Source organism: Leptodactylus fuscus, chromosome 5, assembly GCF_031893055.1.
Source record: "Leptodactylus fuscus isolate aLepFus1 chromosome 5, aLepFus1.hap2, whole genome shotgun sequence".
Lineage (NCBI taxonomy): Eukaryota > Metazoa > Chordata > Amphibia > Anura > Leptodactylidae > Leptodactylus > Leptodactylus fuscus.
The window spans coordinates 207,814,196-207,839,774 of NC_134269.1; the positions used below are offsets into that span (position 1 = coordinate 207,814,196).

At 45.0% G+C, this 25,579-nt stretch overlaps 1 protein-coding gene across 1 annotated transcript in view; it reads left to right on the forward strand.

Annotated features, from left to right (window-relative positions):
• The window catches only part of EFCAB6 (EF-hand calcium binding domain 6), a 73,621-nt gene that overhangs the window by 23,156 nt on the left and 24,886 nt on the right, over positions 1–25,579 (forward strand). The window contains exons 8-14 of the mRNA XM_075275121.1: positions 7,314–7,462; positions 14,338–14,448; positions 15,113–15,233; positions 17,136–17,306; positions 21,167–21,238; positions 23,020–23,180; positions 23,869–24,039. Of these exons, the coding sequence (XP_075131222.1) occupies positions 7,314–7,462; positions 14,338–14,448; positions 15,113–15,233; positions 17,136–17,306; positions 21,167–21,238; positions 23,020–23,180; positions 23,869–24,039 (956 nt within the window). The remainder of the gene's footprint in view (positions 1–7,313; positions 7,463–14,337; positions 14,449–15,112; positions 15,234–17,135; positions 17,307–21,166; positions 21,239–23,019; positions 23,181–23,868; positions 24,040–25,579) is intronic.

A 25,579-nucleotide genomic window follows, 5' to 3' on the forward strand; every position in this document is an offset into this window, starting at 1 on the left:
GCTGCTAGAGGGGGAGAAGGGGACTGACTGGTAACTTACTGGCAACTACACTCACCGGCCACTTTATTAGGTACACCATGCTAGTAACGGGTTGGACCCCCTTTTGCCTTCAGAACTGCCTCAATTCTTCGTGGCATAGATACAACAAGGTGCTGGAAGCATTCCTCAGAGATTTTGGTCCATATTGACATGATGGCATCACACAGTTGCCGCAGATTTGTCGGCTGCACATCCATGATGCGAATCTCCCGTTCCACCACATCCCAAAGATGCTCCTCTATTGGATTGAGATCTGGTGACTGTGGAGGCCATTGGAGTACAGTGAACTCATTGTCATGTTCAAGAAACCAGTCTGAGATGATTCCAGCTTTATGACATGGCATTGCATTATCCTGCTGAAAGTAGCCATCAGATGTTGGGTACATTGTGGTCATAAAGGGATGGACATGGTCAGCAACAATACTGAGGTAGGCTTTGGCGTTGCAACGATGCTCAATTGGTACCAAGGGGCCCAAAGAGTGCCAAGAAAATATTCCCCACACCATGACACCACCACCACCAGCCTGAACCGTTACCGATACAAGGCAGGATGGATCCATGCTTTCATGTTGTTGACGCCAAATTCTGACCCTACCATCCGAATGTCGCAGCAGAAATCGAGACTCATCAGACCAGGCAACGTTTTTCCAATCTTCAATTGTCCAATTTCGATGAGCTTGTGCAAATTTTAGCCTCAGTTTCCTGTTCTTAGCTGAAAGGAGTGGCACCCGGTGTGGTCTTCTGCTGCTGTAGCCCATCTGCCTCAAAGTTCGACATACTGTGCGTTCAGAGATGCTCTTCTGGCTACCTTGGTTGTAACGGGTGGCTATTTGAGTCACTGTTGCCTTTCTATCAGCTCGAACCAGTCTGGCCATTCTCCTCTGACCTCTGGCATCAACAACGCATTTCCGCCCCCCACAGAACTGCCGCTCACTGGATGTTTTTTCTTTTTCGGACCATTCTCTGTAAACCCTAGAGATGGTTGTGCGTGAAAATCCCAGTAGATCAGCAGTTTCTGAAATACTCAGACCAGCCCTTCTGGCACCAACAACCATGCCACGTTCAAAGGCACTCAAATCACCTTTCTTCCCCATACTGATGCTCGGTTTGAACTGCAGGAGATTGTCTTGACCATGTCTACATGCCTAAATGCACTGAGTTGCCGCCATGTGATTGGCTGATTAGAAATTAAGTGTTAACGAGCAGTTGGACAGGTGTACCTAATAAAGTGGCCGGTGAGTGTATATCTACAGCTTGAATGGGGGGGAAGATGACTGACTGGTTAACTTCCTGGGGACTGAGGAGACTGACTGGTGGTGATATGAATCTATAGGGGAATGAAAGACTTGCAGAGTACGTGCAAAGATTTCGTAGACACAAAGAGAGAAATGAGCCACGTGACTACCCGACAGCGATAAGGAGAAAATGACCAATCAAAAAGTCTATTTTTGTGCGGAGACCTTGCAAAGTAGTTGAAAATAGCAGTTAATAGGTTTTTTTGGAGATAAAATCTCTGAACGCCTGTTTTCTGACCCCATACCTCGCCTTACGTAAATTGAGGGAAGTAACTACGGGCAGCAAGTGACGGGATCCCACAATTCTGACCACAGGATGACCTGGCGTTACGTATTTGATAAAAAAAAAAAACATATAGAAAGGTTGAGTCATTTCTTGCGAGAAGACGGCGAACGTTACAAGTCAGTGACAGATTGCAGAACAATATGGTTCGTATCATGCAGAACAATAGTCGCTTTCGCTGTTGCTATGACGCCCGTCAATAGTATATAATACAGCGATGGCGACAGAAAGCTACTTACGCTCGTGCCCATGTAAGGACAAAACCCATACAAGTATATGGATCTATATATATCTATAGAGGTATATACCGTATGTAATTGCATCTAGATACATTGCCAGAGTGTAAAGAAGACGTATTATAGCGAGGGAATGTGTGTTCAATTAAAGGCAAGTTAATTTCCAATCCAAAACCATCTGTCGTTGCTTAAGTAAACAGCCGACAGAGAGAAAATCTCCGCGTATGTGTGGCTGTAAGGCAAGTTTTACAATTACATGACGGGCAGATGCTGCGACGCTGGGATTTCATTTTTCATTGTGTCACTTTTCTACCGGTTACGGGTTGTTGTTTTTTTGTTTTTGCTTTTTCAACTGATATCAAGAAAATAAGTGGAGAAAAAAAAAAAAATCAGCACAGTGTTTGGGATAATGTGTATGGCCCTAATACGGCGTTCACGGACCCTATGGAGGTCGGTGCTCGGGTGGTAGCGATGGGGACGGCATAACCTCCTTTTAAAGGGATTCTACCACTAAAACACATTTTTTTCTAGTTACCACGTCGGAATAGCCTTTAAAAAGGCTATTCGTCTCCTACCTGTGGAAGTGATCTCCGCCGCGCCGTTCGTTCAAAATACCGGTTTGTACCGGTATGCTAATTAGTTCTCTCGCAGCGATGGGGGCGTCCCCATTGCAGCTCGAAAACCGACCGCAGCGCCGCCTCTCTGGTCTTCGGTGTCCTCCCCTTGCTTCTTCAGCGTACTGTCGGACGCCTGCGCAGTACACTCTGTTCGGTGAAGATTGCCGAACGTACTGCGCATGCGCGAAATTGCGGTCCCAGCCATAGTGCGGGCACCGCAATTTCGCGCATGCACAGTACGTTCGGCAATCTTCGCCGAACAGAGAGCATACTGCGCAGGCGTCCGACAGACGCTGAAAAATCAAGGGGAGGATACAGAAGACCAGAGAGGCAGCGCTGCGGTCGGTTTTCGAGCAGCAATGGGGACGCCTCCATCGCTGCTCCTGCGATGGGGACGCCCCCATCGCTGCGAGAGAACTAATTAGCATACCGGTACAAACCGGTATTTTGAACGAATGGCGCGGCGGAGAGCACTTCCACAGGTAAGAGACGAATAGCCTTTTTAAAGGCTATTCCGACGTGGTAACTAGAAAAAAAAGTGTTTTAGTGGTAGAATCCCTTTAAGTATTGTAATAAAGTGAGATCATTTCTTAACCTAAGTGGGTAAAGGTAATGCTACGCTCATTCTGACACATAAACACGTGTCAGAGTGAGCGCTGTAAAACAGATCCCATTGACTTCAATAGGTTCCGTCTTACACGCGCTACACATTGAAATCAATGGGAGGCTTTATAACCATGTAATATGCGTAAGACGGCACCCATTGAAGTCAATAGGATCTGTTGTGAAGCGCCTCACTCTGACACGTGTTTACGTGTCTGAATGAGCAGAGCGTTACTCCGTGTGAAAGCAGCCTAACATTGATAGGCAGTTTCACGTATCGAAGCGGTGTTATCACCATGTAGTCGCGCAAGGGATTTCTGGGAAACCTCAATTGACACACCTTGCAGAATACTCTACAGGACGTGATGGGTACCTTATATCTTCTCCAGACGGAAGCTTCAAGGCTAAGTTCAGATGTTGCAATTTGGTCCGGAATTTGACGTGGATTCCGCGTCGAATTCCGGATAAAAAAAAAACGCCTCCCTCTGAATTCAATGGGAGCCGGTCATTGTTTTTTTCCGCGAGCGGAAAAAAGAAGCGACATGCCCTGAATCAGCCGCAGGAGACCGCAATGCGTCACTCCCTCCGAACTAGGCCCATTCATTTGGGCCTAATCCTGTATGCACTGCGCCGGCATCCAGTCGCGGATGGACGGTTTTCCAGTCCGGAATCTAAGGCGGCATGCCGCCTCAAATTCCGGACCAAATTCCGACGTCTGAACTTAGCCTAAGATTTTCCAGGGAGATAAAATTGATACAGTAGATGATGAAGATGATGGACCCGGTGTCTCCGAACTCATCCCTTACCTCGGATCACGTAATTGAAAGCAGCTCTGACCCCTGGGTCGCTCCTCCCCCTTCCTCTTTCCCCAATCTCGCAGATAATTTGTTACCTATGTTATGGGGGGGGGCTGACTGTAGTAAAGCCAGCCCCCATAGCACAGGTAAGTAATGATCTGTGAGATTGGGGAAGGAGGTGGAGCCACCTGGGGGGCGGAGTGCTTCTTCTAATCACATGACCCAGGATTGGGGCGATCTAGAGAGACCGGGTCCATCATCATCATCCGACGGATCAGGTAAGTGAATTTATACTTCCTGGACAACCCCTTTAGGCTAAGGCTCCACTTTGCGGAAACTCAGCTCCTTTTTTTTTTGCAGATTTTGTGCGGGTTTTTTGAGCCAAAGCCAAAAATGACTATAATTAGGAAGGGAAATATATCGGGAGCTCTTCTATTTCTACCTTTCACTCAGTCCACTTCTGGCTTTGGTTCAAAGAAACGCAACAAAATCTGCTCCAAAAATGAAGCTGCTTTTCCGCAATGGGGAGCCTTAGCCTAAAGGGAATTATCCAGAATTTTTGAATACTTATAATACTATCATAGTGGGAAGAGGCGCCTTATGGGCCCCTAGGCTTCTGGGTATAGGTGGGACCACACCCTCAAATTACGTACCTTTGTCTCTAGGGAGCCTGAATAGTCAGTTCCTCCAGAGTTTTTAGGGAACAAAGTCAGGAGTTCGGGGCCGGTCTCATTCCTCCGGGGCTGCTTATTGGTCTCAACTTCATGTACATCTAATTTTGGGAAGGAAAGGGACCCAGGACTGGACAACAGAGCTCAGGAAAGTGTAGTTTTTTTTTTTGTTTTTTGGTTGTTGTTTTTTTTTTTTTTGGGGGGGGGGGTTTCTCTTTTTTTCTTTGTTTTACATGCACTTTGGCCAACCCAGAGTTTGCCCTAAAATCCTAGATAATCTTTCTAAATCAGAATTCTGGGTCACTTAATTTAGTAATTCTTCTCTGTTTGTTTTTTTATTTTTTCAATAATGATTATTCCTATTCTACTACAAAAAAAAAAAAAAAAATTCAAAATTGTGGGGTCAGACAATGTTCTTAATGTAGTTACTCTATTTCTAGTATTCCCAAAAGTCTAAACCCGTCCCCACAACGCTACTTTACACCTTTAATGATGAATACATTTTCATAACTTGCATAACATTAGTCATTTTTATTTTGCTTTTATTTATCCGTTTTTTTTTTTTTTTTTTTTTTTAAATTTTCCTAAAAATATCTCAAACTTTTTTTTTTGTTAAGGGATCCTATCTTTCAAACCCTTTTTTTCTAACTAACACGTCAGAATAGCCTTAAGAAAGGCTCTTCTTCTCTCACCTTTCGATGTCTTCTCCGCGCTGCTGTTCACCTAAAATCCCGTTTTTTTGTCGGTATGTAAATGAGTTCTCTCGCAGCACTGGTGGCGGTCCTCAGTGCTCTAACAGCTTTGGGGGCATCCCCAATGGTGCGAGAGAAATCTCCAGCGCCGCCTCCACCTTCGTCTGGAACGAGGTCTTCACCGCATCTTCTTCCGGCAGTGTCTTCTAACTTCTAGGCCTAGGGCAATCCGTCTGCGCATGCTCGCGAACACAAGAAAAATGCGCAGTCTGCTTTGCCCTAGGCCCCGAGGCCTAGAAGTTAGACGACTCCACCAGAAGAAGATGCGGTGAAGACCTCGTTCCACACGAAGATGGAGGTGGCGCTGGAGATTTCTCTCGCAGCATTGGGGCCGCCCCTAGTGTTGCGAAAGAACTAATTTACATATCGGCAAAAAACGAGATTTTAGGCGAACAGTGGTGTGGAGAAGACAACGAAAGGTAGGAGAATAAGAGCCTTTTTTAAAGGGATCCTATCATTCAGACGACATTTTTTCTCAGTACCACGTCGGAATAGCCTTAAGAAAGGCTATTTGTCTCCTACCTTTCGTTGTCTTCTCGGTGCCGCCATTTGCCTCCAATCCCTGTTCTTGTCGGTATGTAAATTAGCTGTCTCGCAGCACTGGGGGTGGGCCCCAGCACTCAGACAGCACTGGGGGCTTCCCAATGCTGCGAGAGAACTCTCTCCAGCGCCGCCTCCATCTCCGTCAGGAACAGCCTCTAAACTCTCTTCTTCCAGCGGTGTCTTCTTACTTCTAGGCCTCGGGCTGCTCTGACTGCGCATGCCCACAGGCCCTGAGAAAATGGCTGCTTACAATACTATGCAAGCGGCCATTTTCTTGTGGCTTATGGGCATGCGCAGTCTGCTCTGCACAAGGCCGGAGGCCTTAGACATTACAAGCCACCGCCGGAAGAAGAGGCTGAAGATGACGCTGCTGAAGAAGAGGAGGCGGCGCTGGAGAGAGTTCTCTCGCAGTATTGGGGTTCCCCCCTCCCCCTGCTGTCTGAGTGCTGGGGCCCGCCCCCAGTGCTGCGAAAGAGCTAATTTACATACCGACAAGAACCAGGTTGTAGGCGAACGGAGAAGACAACGAAAGGTAGGAGAATAGCCTTTCTTAAGGCTATTCCGACGTGGTAAATGGAAAAAATGTCGTCTGAATAATAGGATCCCTTTAAGGCTATTCCAACGTGTTAGAAAAAAAAGGGTCTGAAAGATTGGATCCCTTTAATTGCAAATACATTCATTAACTAAATATGCTTATTCCCCACCCCCATGTTTTGCTTATTCAGTCCCGCAATGTGGAATTACTACCATAAATATTTTAATTAGCATAAACTGACAGATGAGAAAAAAGACGAGTGTAAATACGGCTGAAGGCTACGTTTCTATATTTAAATACAGTCCATATATAGACGGGGTATGTACTCATCGGCGCGTCTTCCACGAGTTCTACATATTAGCTTAAAAAGAAAGAAAGAATGAATAATTAATTTTTGCACGGAGAGATAAGTGCAAAAGAAAAAAAAAACGTAAAAGTTGAAAAAATAAAAAAAAATCTAAAAGAAAAGGGGACCAATTTTCTATCTTTGAAATACGACAAACCTCTCAGCGTGTGTTTCGCAGATATATAAAAAAAATAATAAAAATTCATATTAAGATATTCCTTTTTACTGAAAAAAAAAAATCGAAAAAAAATCCACGAGAGATCGGAGTCTCTTTTTGAGCTCAGCAGGTAGTAGTTAAAGTCGGCCGTCGCGCACAGAACGGCCCAATATTTTTGCATCTCGCTTTTCAGAAGTCGTAATTATACCAAAGGAATAAAACTTGTCACTTGAGTCTAATTAGTATAGTACAGACGAGCTTTTAGGCAACGGTAAAACTTATCAATTAAACATCTGAAGACGCTCCTCCGACATAAAATACAAATACGCTAATATTAAAAAAAAGAAAAAAAAAATTTGGAGAGAAAAAGTTTCAGCCTTTTCAAAAATTAATGAAGCCCGATTTATGAACAAAGGCTATACAATGTCTTCCCGTACAGATCTCCTCCTCCCGCCCCAATCTCGTGAAGGCCTTCAGATCATTTGACGTAGATGACACTGGATGCGTTCCTCTCGATGCCTTCAAGTCCATCATTAATAACTTTATTTTCCCGCTACCCGACCAAACGTTTCACCAGTTAATGAGCAGGTAAGACCCCTGATGTTTTCTCCAGAGTGTCTTGAAGTGTCAGGGAAGATGGATTAACCTCTGGTCCCGTTTGCCGGAAAAAAAAAATTCCAATTTATTCAGAACTTTTTAGTTAATAGGCTGTTTTTGAATTTGCTCCAGTTTTTAGAGTTCTTTTATGCTCTTTGTTATTTCTGGTTCTAAGTCAAGTCGTTGTTGTTACTTTTAGGAATGACTCTACTCCATATACTTCCTCTTAAAGGGATTCTATCATTAAAATCACATTTTTTTCTTGATCACGTAAGAATAGCCTTAAGAAAGGCTATTCTTCCCCTACCTTTAGATGTCTTCTCCGCGCCACCGTTCGGTAGAGATCACGGTTTTCTTCGGTATGCAAATGAGTTCTCTCGCAGCACTGGGGGTGGTCCTCAGCGCTCAAACAGCACTGGGGGCGTTCCCAATGCTGCGAGAGAACTCTCCAGCACCACCTCCATTTTCTCCCTGCGTCTTCTTCCGTACAAGGTTTCAGTCTTCTAGGCCTCGGGCAAAGGCCGACTGTGCATGCCCAGGCCACAAGAAAATGGCCGCTTACACAGTAAGCTGGTGTGAGCGGCTATTTTCTTTAGGACCGGGCATACGCAGTCAGCTCTGCCCGAGGCCTAGAAAATTGAAACCCAGGATGGAAGACGACACAGGGAGAAGGCGTTCCGTAAGAAGATAGAATGTCGTTGGAGATTTCTCTCTCAGGATTGGTGACGCCCCCAGTGCTGTTTGAGTGCCGGGGACCGCCCCCAGTGCAGTGAGAGAACTCATTAGCATAACGAAGAAAACCCGGATTTCTACTAAACGGCATCTAAAGCTAGGAGAATAGTCTTTCTTAAGGCTATTCTTACGTGTTAATCAGAATAAAAGGGTATCCAATGATAGGATCCCTTTAAGGGTGTTTTTCCAGGCGTATCTTTTGACGACCTTCCCTAGGATGCTCAGGCTCCCTTCCGATCCACTGTTTAGAGACTGCAGATGGTCTTCTTCATACCAAATTGAGCTCAGCACCGTATATTTTACAGCAGCTATGTTGGGTATCACAGCTGAGCACCATTCACTTGAATGCGACTGAGCTGCGAATAGGCCTGTGAAACGGGACTGATGCTCATAGAAGGCTAGTGCGACGTCAGACAGCTGATCGCAGGAGTTCTAGGTGTCAGACCCCTGCTGATTTTCAGCTGAAGTCCTATCCTAAATTTAGGTCATCAAATGATAAGCTGAGAAAACACCTTAAAATCTGACAGCCGCCACATGGACCATAGGAATCTGCAGGTACCTTGACTTTTATGGGTAAGTGTTGTGGGCATGCTCTCTGACCTGTACAGAGGTCATTGTGCAGTGACAGGTAGGAGGAGAGCCGTAGCCTTCACCTGTTGTGAATGGTGGATCTTGCATTATCTATATATACGTGTTACCTTTTTACTGTAATCATGTGTTGCAATAATGAGAGAACTGCTCAGACATGATCTCTACAGAACAGGAAGTGTCAGTCTGTTGTGATATTCTGCTGAATTTTGTTGCTTTTTAGTATTCATATGTAAAATGTAAAAAATAAATCATGAATTACTAATACATATGTTTGACAGGAAAACTGGAATTTTTCTGATGTCATATTCTCCTTGTATAACATGTGGATGGGGATTTAAGAGGGCTTTTTCCATAGCACAGGGCAACGAGAGGTCTCCTTCCAGAACACACTGTGCCGAGAGGGCTCCTTCCCTAGCACAGGGCTCCTTCTGTAACACAGGGCACCGAGAGAGCTTCTTCCGTAGCACAGGGCAGTGAGGGGGCACCTTCCATAGCACAGGGTGTCGAGAGGGCTCCATCCATAGCCCTGGGCGCCGAGAGGGCGCTTTCCATAGCACAGGGCCCTGAGAGGGCTCCTTCCATAGCATAGGGCACCGAGATAGCTTCTTCCGTAGCGCAGGGCGCCAAGAGGGCTCCTTCCGTAGCACAGGGTGTCAAGAGGGCTCCATCCATAGCACAGGGCGCCAAGAGGGCTCCATCCATAGCACAGGGCGCCGAGAGGGCTCCTTCCATAGCACAGGGCGGTTAGGGGGCTCCTTCCATAGCATAGGGCGCCGAGAGGGCTCCTTCCATAGCACAGGGCGGTTAGGGGGCTCCTTCCATAGCATAGGGCGCCGAGAGGGTTCCTTCCATAGCACAGGGCGCCGAGAGGGCTCCTTCCATAGCACAGGGCACCAAGAGGGCTCCTTCCATAGCACAGGGTACCGAGAGGCTTCCGTCCATAGTACAGAGTGACAAGAGGACTCCTTCCATAGCAAAGGACGCAGAGAGCGCTCCATCCATGGCACAGGGCACCGAGAGGGCTCCGACCATAGCATGTCACATTCATTGGTCACATAGTCTGAATGGGCTGAGCTGCAGTACCTAGCACAGCCATTATGTAATGTATGGCACTGTGCTTGGTAAGCACTGAAGAGTCTTCAGGCTCTTCAAACATCTGATCGGCCAGGGGCCTGGGTGTCAGACCCTTGCTGATCTTTCACTGATGTCCTATCCTAAGGCTGGAAAACCCCTCTAAGTAATTCCCATCACAATTATTAGCCCAGAAATAACAGTTCTCTGTAAGTCGGACCCTCCCTCCCGCAGACTGAGGCTCCTATTAGCTGCTTTTCCATAGACTAATAGACTACGGTATTTAAAGGAAGGCAAATGAAGGTTGTTCCAGATTCTCTAACCTACATTGATTTACTTCCAGAAGCACAATGCCTCCGAAAATAGGAACAGCGTCTCGGAGATGAGCAGTACATCTATAATGAGAACGCTATGCACAATTTCCAGTCATGCCGGGCTCGGAAAACCTTTCCTCTGTCAGCCCACTTGGATTCATTTAGATAATATGTATATAGTGTGTTTAGTGTGCGTATAGTGTTTATATAGTCTATTAACGCTACTTTGATTTGTCCGTCTTGTACGTGAATGTGGATGTGTCTGCAAACACAATCTCCTCTACCAATATAAATGGCAATGGTCAGAGCTGGGTTGCTGCGGCTTCTGTGCAGGTCAGCGCCAAAGTAGCCGCACAAGATGATGGCTTGGTTCATTCCAATGAGACGGCTGGAGTTAGCCGTAGTACAACAATTGGCTAGCTCAGGCAGTCCCGTGCTACTGAAAAGAGTAAAGCAGTCCTATTATCATGGTGGGTACCAGCATTTAGACCCCCACTGGTTTACAGTCTCTGGTGGGGTCTGCCTTCATGAATAAAACCTTTTAAAGTGGATTGGAGTCAGAAACGTAATAGTAATAGAACAACGGGTACCAGGCAAACAACCCATAGGGCAAAGCACAAGGAATATCCAGGAACCAGGGTGAGGTCAGTGTCAGGAACGAGGTAAAGGTTAGTCCCCTAATCTGCAGACCAGTCTTGGGATGGTGATAGGTCACCATTGGTGGAACACCAAGGAGGAAGAGGAGTGAATTACCGTGAATCGTTGCTGGCTGAGCCAGGTACCATTTATTACTGATCTAAGTTTTCAAGCACATAGGATTGAAGTTACCATCCCCCATCCATCCTACAGCATCCGGCCTATAATAAACACAATGTAGGCTCAAATTAGTTAATAATTTGCTGGTTATTAAGAAAGTAATTAGAAGCGTTGGCTGCCGGCTGCAGTAATACCTGGATTTACAGGAATATTTCGCTCTCTTATTATAGTTAATGTGATGAATATCAGGCATCTAGAATGATGCTGCCTCTCCGATGTGGCGTGGAAGGTTATAGCCTAACCTCGGAGTCAGCGGAGCAGATTTATCAGCCATGTCCGGCTGTTTTTAGACTGCATTTTGCAATGTCCGTTTGCTGAATGTCTCAAAAAAACCTCTTATTGCATTCGTCAGACATGTCCATAGGATCCCATTCACCTGGCGAGGTCAGAAGAGCGTCCAATTGGCTACTAGTGAGCCAGTATTTGTAATATACCGTTTTTTTCTACTGCATAGAATGGCATAGTCTGCTGTGCTACTTTACACGCTACACATGGACTGGAGTATATCCCAGGAACCAAGACTATGTCAAGAGGGAGGACAGTGGTTGAACTGCAGGAACCAGGCATCCAATGCACTGGACAAGACAAGAGTATAACCTAGGAATAAAGTCAAGGGCTGGAGTAAGGACAGTAGTCAATTCCAGGGGTTGAGCCACAGGAACCAGGTAACAAATCCAACGGACTAGACAGGAGTAAAGCCTAGGAACCAAGCCAAGGTACCGAGTGTGGGCAAGAGTCGATACTAGAAAATGAACCAGAGATCTTGATGACTAATTCAATGAAAAATACAGGAGTCTGCCCTATGAACAAAGCCACGATCAGGAGCGAGGACAGAAGTCTAAACCACAGGAACCAGGCAAGAAATCCAACGGACAAGACAGGAGTATATCCTAGGAACAAGGACTGGAGTCAGGACGGAAGTCGATTGTAGGGGTTGAACCACAGGAACCAGGCAACAAATCCTGTGAACTAGACAGGAGTAAAGCCAAAACCGAGGTACGGAGGGAGAACATGAACCACTTGAAACCAGCAACAAATCCAACGGACTAGGTAGGAGTATAAGCTAGGAATAAAGCTAAGGTCTGAAATCAGGATAGAAGTCGATTCCAGGGGTTGAACCACAGAACTAGATGTCAAACCCACTAAAAAACACAGGAGTATACTCTATTAACAAAGCCACAATCACGAGTGAGGGCAGCAGTCTAAACCTGGAGTTGAGCCACAGGAACCAGGCAAGAAATCGAATGGATAAGACAGGAGTTTATCCTAGGAACAAAGCCAAGGACTGGAGTCAACACCAAGAGTTAAACAATAGGAACTGAGGAACACGTCCAGTGGACAAGACAGGAGTTTAACTTAATTACAAACCCAAGATCAAGAGACAAGGGTTTACCTTGATCTGCAGACAAGGAGCCAAGGCAGAGGTCTCCTTAGAATAGGCCTCGACATCAGAAGGAAGCGATGGCTTAAAAGGCAACCAGATTCTTCCACAGTGGGAGAGAGAGGAACACGTAGAGGCAAAAGAGAGAGAGGAACACGTAGAGGCAAAAGAGAGAGAGAGGAACACATAGAGACAGAAGAGAGAGAGGACCTCGTAGAGACAGAAGAGAGAGAGGACCACATAGAGGACCACGTAGAGACAGAAGAGAGAGAGAGGATCTCGTAGAGACAGAAGAGAGAGAGGACCTCGTAGAGACAGAAGAGAGAGAGGACCTCGTAGAGACAGAAGAGAGAGAACCGCGTAGAGACAGAAGAGAGAGAACCGCGTAGAGACAGAAGAGAGAGAGGCCCATGTAGCGACAGAAGAGAGAGAGGACCTCGTAGAGACAGAAGAGAGAGAGGACCACGTAGAGACAGAAGAGAGAGAGGACCACGTAGAGACAGAAGAGAGAGAACCACGTAGAGACAGAAGAGAGAGAGGACCACGTAGAGACAGAAGAGAGAGAGGACCACGTAGAGACAGAAGAGAGAGGGGACCACGTAGAGACAGAAGAGAGAGGGGACCACGTAGAGACAGAAGAGAGAGGGGACCACGTAGAGACAGAAGAGAGAGAGGACCACGTAGAGACAGAAGAGAGAGGGGACCACGTAGAGACAGAAGAGAGAGAGGACCACGTAGAGACAGAAGAGAGAGAGGACCACGTAGAGACAGAAGAGAGAGGGGACCACGTAGAGACAGAAGAGAGAGAGGACCACGTAGAGACAGAAGAGAGAGAGGTACACATAGAAACAGAAGAGCGAGGAACACGTAGAGACAGAAGAGAGAGAGGACCACGTAGAGACAGAAGAGAGAGAGGACCACGTAGAGACAGAAGAGAGAGAGGTACACATAGAAACAGAAGAGCGAGGAACACGTAGAGACAGAAGAGAGAGAGGACCACGTAGAAACAGAAGAGAGAGAGGACCACGTAGAGACAGAAGAGAGAGAGGACCACGTAGAAACAGAAGAGAGAGAGGACCACGTAGAGACAGAAGAGAGAGAGGTACACATAGAAACAGAAGAGCGAGGAACACGTAGAGACAGAAGAGAGAGAGGTACACGTAGAGACAGAAGAGAGCGGAAAACGTAGAGACAGAAGAGCGAGAGGAACAGGTAGAGACAGAAGAGAGCGGAACACGGCAGGGAGTCTAGTTGCCTAGTAGCTTTAATATGGACACCTGCCAACGTAGGGACCACCAACAGGCTCCTGGCACAGGAGTGTGAATACGTATCGTTGAACGTGGGAGGTAAACTGCAACTTAAAGAGGTTTGTCCACCAATACAATCCACAGGTTAGTGAATAAATTGTAGATTGGTGAGGGCCAACCACAAGGATCCCCAGTGATGATGAGAGCAGATGTCCCTTGTACCCCCATCTGTATAGAGCGATGGTCACCAAGGTGCCCTGCCATTCTTTAGTGTATGAATGCGACCCACCGTATCTGTTGTTTCGGGGCTCTAACTAAATATTTGCTCCTATGGCTGATACCTTATAACGCTCACCAAGAACCATGTCATACTCCTATTTTCAGGCGTATTTACTAAAGGTTTTTCTTTTACCGAAATACAATGCTCTTATTTTTTAGTCCTATGGCTACTACAATAGCTGCGGTTATAAATAATCGTCTTTCTTGTGTCGCAACGGAACACAATAGATTATAATATAGCGGGTAAAATGCGGAGCAGAATGATGCGAGGGAGTGGGATTTCTCCACAACGAAAAACTGAATAAAATCAAAAATAACCTCGGGTTTTTTTTTTTATTGTTTATTTACTGTTGGGGGCGGGGGGTTAGATTCATGTAAAAAAAATACCAAAAATAACCAAAATAACCCTTCTTTTTTTAAATTTTTTAATTCTAGGTTTAAAGTTAGGACCGCCGATCCAATTTCTTGGGAGGATTTTCTGCAAAAATTTCGAAGAGCCACTGGTATTGAAAATGGGCAAACTCTGCCAATGAAGTCTAATCACAGGTGGTGAACCCTCTCACCCTTATTAGATACAGTCATTCCTATAGAACACGAACCCAATTAAAGGGGTAATTTGTCATTAAAAATTTAACACCTGTTTGGATGGGTGATGACTTCTAAATGGGCAGGGCTCCGATTTCTGTGACCTTCCCCAAGAGTTGGGGGTTTCTTGACTACCATTTTCCCGTTGCCACAAGGTCCTGGCCAAAAAGGAGTTGTATGGAGGGGCTGTCGGGAGTGTATGGACAAAGATGGCCAAGTGCATCATCCCCAGAGGGAGAGGCAGGCGAACCTGACAATTTTGGCAGGATTGGTGAAATGGCCAATGTGTATGGACATGTCCCAACTCTTCACCAAGAGCTTGGATGTCAACGTGGCCCCTCCTTTGTTCTTACTCCAGATAAGCCTGGCATTAGTTTCTTCCCTTCTACCCATTGATAAGACACGCAGGTTTGGAGTGTGCACGTTTATGGAGGATTGAGCAGTTAGGTGGCTCAGATTATGATGCCACGTTGGGGTATTCAATGTGGCGAGAGTCTTGGAGAAGTGTACTAGGCTTGTACACGAGAGTCGGCCTGTATGCGCTGACCTGCCATTATGGGTCGCGGCCTAGATCGATGGTGTTGTCTTGGACTTTCCTCATTGATTATAAACTTGTACGTTTTAGGGTGAATTCTGTAAAAGCCAAAGACCTTCATTTTTCAAATGACCACATCCTACAAAAACTTCAGCAGCACTTCCAAGAGGCATATCCTTCCTTAAAGCAGGCCTTTCTTGTGCTCGATGAGGTAAGTAGGTGGAGTAAATGGTACACCTACAGTATATGTCTGTCCTGACGTTTCCTGTTGGTAAGTCCATATATGTATTTCATAAGATGATCATCTTTTCAAAACAATGTGATATTGCGATATTCTGTCACAAGATGTCTATCCTATATGTGTCTATGTGTTGCCACCAACATATAGATACATTGTATTGTACTTCATGAAAAATTGCACTTAAAGGTGTTTTCTGAGACTTATTACATGATGACCTATCCTCAAAATGGGACAGAAGTTGCAGATCAGCGAGACCCACATGGTGTGGCGTTGTGGTTGTATCAGTGGGGTGCCACAGCTTTTGTTACTGAGCAACAACCCATATATATATATATATATATATATATATATATATATATATATATATATATATATATATATAACTGTATAACTCCAATAATAGATTTTAGTTTTTGCTAAAGCTTACAAGGGATAGTACAGAATTATAAAAGAGTAACTGCTTTTTTTCCACAAAAATAGCGCCATCCCTGTCAACAGGCTATGTGTGGTATTGCTAGAAGTATAAGTAGTAGTTTTTTTTCTTCTTAAAGTTTCATCCCGTTGCTTTTGTTTCCAATGCAATGTTTCGGGTAAAACACCTTTCATCAAAGATGGAATGAGGGTTTTGTAACATGTTTGTCTGCACAATGCTGAATTCTGGAGTGTGTTCCTAGTAGGTAATGGCTCAGGTATCGGCCTGTTCTAGAGCCATTACCTACTAGGAACCTGACCCATGATGACTCTTCTAAGAACCCACCCCACAACTCGTCTAGGTGCAAAGTCCAAGGGTTTGTTCCCAGTAAGTAATGGCTCAGGTATCGGACTATTCTAGAACCATTACCTACTGAGAATCCCACAACTCGTCTAGGTGCAAATTCCGATGGTTTGTTCACAGTAGGTAATGGCTCAGGCCTATTCTAGAGTAATTAACTATTCCTCCCCCAGGGGGGCTTTTTTCTGGGAGCACCCCTTCTCTCTCTAGCGCCGCGATGGCGAACTTATGGCACGGGTGCCAGAGGTGGCACTCAGAGACCTCTCTGTGGACACTCATCTGTGGAACAGATTATATTGCGTGGGGGCCACTGTGGAGCAGATTATATTGTGTGGGGGCCACTGTGGAGCAGATTATACTGTGTGGCGGCCACTGTAGAGCAGATTATACTGTGTGTAGGCCATTGTGGAGCAGATTGTACTAGGTGGAGACCACTGTGGAGCAGATTGGACTGTGTGGGGGCCACTGTGGAGCAGATTATACTGTGTGTAGGCCATTGTGGAACAGAACGGACTGTGTGTGGGTCACTCTGGAGCTTATTGTACTGTGTGTAGGTCACTATGGAGCAGATTGTACTGTGTGGGGGTCACTGTGGCGCTATAATGTGTTGAAGGGTGTTTTCACCCAAAACGTTGCAATGTAAGTACAAGCGGTGTTTGATGAGACAATAGCTTTAAGAAGCGAAACTGCATTGGTGTGCTGCCTTTACTTCTGAATACGTATTGTCTTCTGGATGAGGTGGTCAGTCCTACATGTATGACTTGTATCACATGCCTGAGCTTTTTTGTGTTATTGCAACTCCATTAACTTTTCTATAGTTGCGCTTCAATATCAGGCACAACCTGTGGTCACATGCTACACATTTTTGGAATCCTGCACAACCCCCATATCTTGGTTTGACTAGTTCCAGCGGCAAACTTGCTGCTTTCAATCAACTTCTAGGCATGTTCTAGGGAATCGTAAGAAATCATTAAGTATAATTATTCTTCCCGAGCACTAGGGGATGTTCGAAACGTTCTGTTACGATCCATTTCCATAACCGTCGTAATTGGACTAACAGCGGTACCTGTCAAGGTTTACCAATATTTTGTCTTTCCAAGGGCCGCAACGGGAGAGTCAGCCGGAAGGAGCTGCGGCGCATCGTAGACTGCATGATGTTCCGAATCACAGACGAGCAGTTCAAGGAGTTAATGATCATCCTTGACCCGGAACACAGCGGCTTCATCAGCTACCACCAGTTCCTGGACTTGTTTGAGGAGAAGGAATCTGTTGTACGTGCCCATTAGCAGCTGAAAGCTGTTTTTTTCCCGTTATTTTTATTTTATTTTTTTTTACTCCTTTTCTGGCTCATTTTGCGCGCTGAGATTTAGCCGAGCTAACATAACGATGTGAAGGGATGAACGCCGGAGCGCTGGCGTGTACGGCACCGGCTTAATGAGCGTGATACATTAACACTACAGAGAGCAGTGGAAGAAAGTTCTACGCCGGGATGATTGCCGTCTACCGCTGCCGGGAGTGGGAGCATTGCAAATCATTATCAATTATTACAGATTTGGAACGCACGGGAGGGAGAGCTTCCTAATAGTTTAAAGAGCGTTATCGGCAGAATCGAAAGCCAAAAAAAAAAAATAATGTTTGCAGGGGAATATCAGGTGAAAGAAAGTGAGATATTACTAATGAGGGGGTTTAGATTACACCTCCAGCCAAAGGACACAAGTACAACTAAGTGCTGCAAGTAGGAGGCTCTCAGCGACAGAATGATAGGAATGTATTACTATGCCGATGCCTAAGTGATGTACTTATAATCTAGTGTGGTCATTAAAACTGGAGCCTCGCTTTAACCCCTTACTAGGATCCAGCCCTGCAGATAGATAGGTTAGTGTCACCAGAACCAGCATATCACCCCAGCCCTGCAGATAGATAGGTTAGTGTCACCAGAACCAGCATATCACCCCAGCCCTGCAGATAGATAGGTTACTGTCACCAGACCCAGCATATCACCCCAGCCCTGCAGATAGATAGGTTAGTGTCACCAGAACCAGCATATCACTCCAGCCCTGTAGATAGATAGGTTAGTGTCACCAGAACCAGCATATCACCCCAGTCCTGCAGATAGATAGGTTAGTGTCACCAGAACCAGCATATCACCCCAGCCCTGCAGATAGATAGGTTACTGTCACTAGAACCAGCATATCACCCCAGCCCTGCAGATAGATAGGTTACTGTCACCAGACCCAGCATATCACCCCAGCCCTGCAGATAGATAGGTTAGTGTCACCAGAACCAGCATATCACTCCAGCCCTGTAGATAGATAGGTTAGTGTCACCAGAACCAGCATATCACCCCAGTCCTGCAGATAGATAGGTTAGTGTCACCAGAACCAGCATATCACCCCAGCCCTGCAGATAGATAGGTTAGTGTCACCAGATTCAGTATATCATCCCAGCCCTGCAGATAGATAGGTTAGTGTCACCAGAACCAGCATATCACCCCAGCCCTGCAGATAGATAGGTTACGGTCACCAGAACCAGCATATCACCCCAGCCCTGCAGATAGATAGGTTAGTGTCACCAGAACCAGCATATCACCCCAGCCCTGCAGATAGATAGGTTAGTGTCACCAGATTCAGTATATCACCCCAGCCCTGCAGATAGATAGGTTACTGTCACCAGGACCAGCATATCACCCCAGCCCTGCAGATAGATAGGTTAGTGTCACCAGAACCAGCAGATCACCCCAGTCCTGCAGATAGATAGGTTACTGTCACCAGAACCAGCAGATCACCCCAGTCCTGCAGATAGATAGGTTAGTTTCACCAGAACCAGCAGATCACCCCAGTCCTGCAGATAGATAGGTTAGTGTCAGCAGAACCAGCATATTACCCCAGCCCTGCAGATAGATAGGTTAGTGTCACCAGAACCAGCATATCACCCCAGCCCTGCAGATAGATAGGTTACTGTCACCAGAACCAGCATATCACCCAGCCATGCAGATAGATAGGTTACTGTCACCAGAACCAGCAGATCACCCCAGCCCTGCAGATAGATAGGTTACTGTCACCAGGACCAGCATATCACCCCAGCCCTGCAGATAGATAGGTTACTGTCACCAGGACCAGCATATCACCCCAGTCCTGCAGATAGATAGGTTACTGTCACCAGACCCAGGATATCACCCCAGCCCTGCAGATAGATAGGTTAGTGTCACCAGATTCAGTATATCATCCCAGCCCTGCAGATAGATAGGTTAGTGTCACCAGAACCAGCATATCACCCCAGCCCTGCAGATAGATAGGTTACTGTCACCAGAACCAGCATATCACCCCAGCCCTGCAGATAGATAGGTTACTGTCACCAGGACCAGCATATCACCCCAGCCCTGCAGATAGATAGGTTAGTGTCACCAGAACCAGCATATCACCCCAGCCCTGCAGATAGATAGGTTACTGTCACCAGAACCAGCATATCACCCCAGCCCTGCAGATAGATAGGTTAGTGTCACCAGAACCAGCATATCACCCCAGCCCTGCAGATAGATAGGTTAGTGTCACCAGATTCAGTATATCACCCCAGCCCTGCAGATAGATAGGTTACTGTCACCAGGACCAGCATATCACCCCAGCCCTGCAGATAGATAGGTTAGTGTCACCAGAACCAGCAGATCACCCCAGTCCTGCAGATAGATAGGTTACTGTCACCAGAACCAGCAGATCACCCCAGTCCTGCAGATAGATAGGTTAGTTTCACCAGAACCAGCAGATCACCCCAGTCCTGCAGATAGATAGGTTAGTGTCAGCAGAACCAGCATATTACCCCAGCCCTGCAGATAGATAGGTTAGTGTCACCAGAACCAGCATATCACCCCAGCCCTGCAGATAGATAGGTTACTGTCACCAGAACCAGCATATCACCCAGCCATGCAGATAGATAGGTTACTGTCACCAGAACCAGCAGATCACCCCAGCCCTGCAGATAGATAGGTTACTGTCACCAGGACCAGCATATCACCCCAGCCCTGCAGATAGATAGGTTACTGTCACCAGGACCAGCAGATCACCCCAGCCCTGCAGATAGATAGGTTACTGTCACCAGGACCAGCATATCACCCCAGTCCTGCAGATAGATAGGTTAGTGTCACCAGAACCAGCAGATCACCCCAGTCCTGCAGATAGATAGGTTACTGTCACCAGAACCAGCAGATCACCCCAGTCCTGCAGATAGATAGGTTAGTTTCACCAGAACCAGCAGATCACCCCAGCCCTGCAGATAGATAGGTTAGTGTCACCAGACCCCAGCATATCACCCCAGCCCTGCAGATAGATAGGTTAATGTCACCAGACCAGCATATCACCCCAGCCCTGCAGATAGATAGGTTAGTGTCACCAGGACCAGCATATCACCCCAGTCCTGCAGATAGATAGGTTAGTGTCACCAGAACCAGCATATCACCCCAGTCCTGCAGATAGATAGGTTACTGTCACCAGAACCAGCATATCACCCCAGTCCTGCAGATAGATAGGTTACTATCACCAGAACCAGCATATCACCCCAGCCCTGCAGATAGATAGGTTAGTGTCATCAGAACCAGCATATCACCGCAGCCCTGCAGATAGATAGGTTACTGTCACCAGAACCAGCATATCACCCCAGCCCTGCAGATAGATAGGTTAGTGTCACCAGAACCCATAAATTGTATACAGGGAAAGAGAAATGCAGTACTATCTGTTTATATCATAGATGTAAAGAGACAGTGAAGTAGTACTGTCTTTGCCCAAGTTTTACAGTATGTAGGAAGAGATCGGGAAACAGTACTATCTGTAATTCCGACATACATAGGAAGAAATAGGAAGGCAGTGCTATCTGTGCCTATATGACATACAGGAAGAGCTAGGTACCTTCTACTGTACATCATGTTCAGGAATAGATGGGTACAGTATTCTCTGTGCCTACATGTACAAGGAGAGACCAGGAGAAAGCACTACCTGACCTTACATTGGAACTTTACATTTTGTAAGTAGAGATTGTTGTGACCTTATTGTCACATGCTCTGTCATTACTTCTGCATATTGCTATTAAAATGTTCAGAATATCTGCATTATAATACCATGTATGTTTTTTTTTTTTTAATCAGACAGGTCACAAATGGTTAAATAACTCAAGGCAGCCACCGAAGGAGACTCCAGTTGTGCTGTCACTGGATACAGTAAGTGTATACCTATAGCAATCCATATGCAATAACCACACAGACCCAGGAATCTGTATAAATTTGCATCTCTCTATCTCTCTCTCTCATATATATATATATATATATATATATATATATATATATATATATATATATATATAGTGTCTATATACACACTGTATAATATAAGTACGTATATACTAATCCAGTCTAATCTTCTATGAGACACTTCAGATCCTTGTCGTCCCGCAGGCATTGCACTTCTGTGTCAGACACGGATGCAAACCTCTAGCTGCAGATTTCGGTGGATTTTCCGCATTTCCAGAAGCGATTCGCCTACTTTGGAATGTAAAAGTTGGGACCGGCTGGCTGATTAAATTAATTCTTATTTAATAGCTCGGATCTCGTCTGGCTGCCTCGCTGAGGGTTGTAAACAGCGCTGCAATGTTGTTAAAAAATACAGCTAGATTGTCGAGCGATTTCCATATAAACTTCTTTCTAATCTGCGTGTCAACACTTAACACTTTGTAGTCCAGAATGTAGGCTTCAAATTACGGGAAACGTTTTGACTTTGTCATTTATTTTGCTCCTTCAGTCAAGATCAGCGTCTTCCTCGTGGATGATCCTAAAAGGAAGACTGTAGGTGACATAGAGCAGAGTAGGGGGGTTTGTGTACCCGACCCCAAAGTTCTGCTCTGTCAGGGGACCGCAGTGTTCCCCTTATCATTGTCCTATCCTTCCCTTCTCCCCTGATTTAACAGGTAATTGGGGAGGGGGTCTGGACAAGACCTGAATCCCGAGTCCGTCAAAACAAGTAAGTGAACCTAAACTCACCGGACAGCTCCTTTTAATGCCTCACACACGCAGCCACGTGTCTAGTCCCAGATAGTTCCCATCGTTATAACGGAAGGCGTTTCGATGTCATCTGAGTGTCATCCAAGTTCCTTCCGTTCTCCGTTAACTTCAGTAGGGGGTTCCATTCCGATTTGACGGAACAGAATAGTTACTGCTCTATAATTATCGGAACACAACGGAACGTCAGACCTCCCCCATAAGAACCATCTGAACGACTTGTGAGCTGCAGCCTGTAGGACAGTACTAGAATGTCTCAATAATGGATTGAATTTGTTTCCGAAGAAATTGGAGTCTTTATCCGCCTTCACTTTGGTTAGAATTTGGTTATCTGTGCAGGAGCTTCCATCATTAGGGTTGAGGGATCGGGAAAGATCGGATCCCGATTGGCGCTCAAGCAAATATCTGGCTGGAAACTGATCGGAAATCGGATTTTCAAATCTCAAGATCGGCTCAACCCCACCGTATATATAATATACAATTAGGGTTGAGGGATCGGGAAAGATCAGATCCCGATCGTCGATCAACCAAATTTTACGATCGGGATCGGCTGGAAAATGATCGGAAATCAGACTTTAAAATCGATCCTGAAATCTCAAGATTGGCTCAACCCTATCTATCATGAGATAATTGCCAAGAAGTGATCTCTACAGAACAGGAAGTGTCAGATTTATTATAAAGCTCGATAGAATGAAAACCGCAAGAATTTAGGATTATTTAAAATATAGATCATGACACGTACAATAAAAAAAAAACAGTTTTCTGATGGCACCTTCCCTTTAAGAGACAATAGACAACTTTCTGTTTCTGGTCTTGTAATATACCACATTACACTGTATTTCTGTCCTGGATTGTCAGACGGTCTGGGGTATCACTATATATAACGGTGCACACAGCTCTCTATATACAGGTATCTGCTGTAACATTTTGTACCTGTTTGGCTGCAGGTGGAAAGCATTCTGCGAGACAAGATTACTGCGCACTGGAAGGACATCGCCAAAGTGCTACAGTCATGTGACACTACAGGATCCGGGACCATCAGCAAGGACCAGTTACAAAGGATCCTTCAGTCGTACTGTCCTTCAGTATCGGACGACCACTGTGAGATGTACGGCATATAATACTGTGACCACAACTGAGGCTTCCATAGAAAATTACATTTATGTGACTTCAAGATCAGTAGAGTCTTTCCTCTGTTATTCCTCCTGGAAATGAATGAGTAAATGTAATCATTATCCTTGTCAATAGGGTGTGCACCTTACTGGTCAATGGTGATCATGTCAGGTTGTGTATCAGACGGTAGAGACATACCCTATTGACACAGGAGGGAGGGGGAACACCTAAGCATTAATGGGGTCACATGGGTCATCAATAGATTGGTGGGGGTCCACCGTTCTTCACTTCTGTTCAGTGTTCTCAGCATCTGAAACCGAGAATAGAGCAGACAGCGCTGTTCTCTGTGTAGTGGTCAGACCAGGTTACTGCAAATCAGCTTCCATTTACTTAAATGGGAGCTAAGCTGCAGTGACTCAGTTCTGCCACTACACAGAGAACGGCGCTGTCTGCTTCCTGCTCTAGTCTTTGAGACCAGCTGATCGATGTAGGTGCCAGGTGTCAGACCCCCATAGAGCTGATATTCATGACCTGACTTAAGGATAGGTCATCTGTATTTTTAGCCTGGAAACTCCCTTTAAATGGAAAACTGTAGTCTGTCTGTCATCCGATGATATCAAATGCAGTTCTCCAGCTGTGAACAGAACAGGAAATATGGGCATGATATATCTTATACTTTTTAGGATTTTCGATCAGTACAGTTATGGCTCTTCTGATCGCGTCCCGTTCATGGAGTTCCTGCATGACTTGGGTGTGTCTGTCTCTTGTGCTGGTGACATCAATGGCGTAAGCACTGAAATCCTCGAAAGAAACCAGTTGCGGGAAGAACTGAGGCAGAACGATCACTCCGACAGGTGAGAATATGTCCTAATAATGAGAATAACGTGGTAGCCATGATTACCATTCTTCCTTGCCTTAATGGGGTTGTGCAGGATTAGAAAACATGGCTGATTTCTTCTACTCAGGAAGTGACATCATATATGTTGGTCACATGGCCATGGCAGTGCCATTAAAATGAATAAGATTGAACCGCAGCATGGTCATGTGACCAGTGGACATGCTTATGTCTGTGGGAAAAAAAAAACCCTTTAACAGATCCAGAAGCCTAAGCACTACTATATGGGTATTAATGTATTAATTTTTGCCAAAAACTTTTCCTCGTAGCCAGTTCCTGGTTTGGCCGATGTTCCTAGTCCTGTATCCAGGCTGTATAATGGATAAAAAAAACCTATAGGTGGCGCTAGAAAGACAGTTTTCGTTCTAGAGAGAAATTTGAATACAACCCCCCCCCCCCCCCCAAGTACCGTTGCCTGTATCTATGCCACCTGGATCTTTGAAAGGAGAATAAAAAAAAACAGTATTTTAATTAATTCCAAAAATTTTCTATGTGTATAAGGCCAAGACTTATATTTTTGACACACTTTGCAAAACAGGTATAAGGGCCTTAAAGCCTACTGTAGTTGTGGAGATTTACTTTAAGCCCATTCATGTTTTTAATTTTGAATAGAGAATTTGTGCACTACGTGGTGGCATCATTTACTTACAGAATACACCGTCTATTGTTTCATATAGGGCTCAGTAAGATACTTGAAATAGTGCAGTCCTTTATGATGTATTTCTCAATAACTATCTATGCAGGGAGAAAGTAAAGGACTGAAATATTCTAAGTAGACTACTCTGCTACATATGAAAATATACTATGATCTGTTTATCAATAGCTAAGTAAGTATGTATGCAGGGAGAAAGTAAAGGACTGCACTATTTCAAGTTCCCTACTCTGCTATATATGAAACAATAGACTATTATCTATTTATCAATATCTATCTATTGGATGTCACTTTTTTTAGAAATATATATATATATATATATATATATATATATATATATATATATATATATATATATGGGTAACAATACAGTAGTATCTATGCCAGGTGAAAGTAGTCTATTGTTTGATATGTAGCAGAGTAGGATACTTGTAATAGTGCAGTCCTTAACTTTCTCCCTGCATACATACATAGTTAGCTATTGATAAATAGATCATAGTATATTTTCATATATAGCAGAGTAAGTCTACTTGGAATACTACAGTCCTTTACTTTCTCCCTGCTCAGATAGATATAGCTAAATAGATCATAGTCTATTGTTTCATATATAGCAGAGTAGGAAACTTGATATAGTGCAGTCCTTTATGATGTATTTCTCAATAACTATCTATGCAGGGAGAAAGTAAAGGACTGAAATATTCCAAGTAGACTACTCTGCTACATATGAAAATATACTATGATCTGTTTATCAGTAGCTAACTATATATGTATGCAAGGAGAAAGTAAAGGACTGCACTATTACAAGTATACCACTCTGCTATATATGAAACAATAGACTACTTTCTCC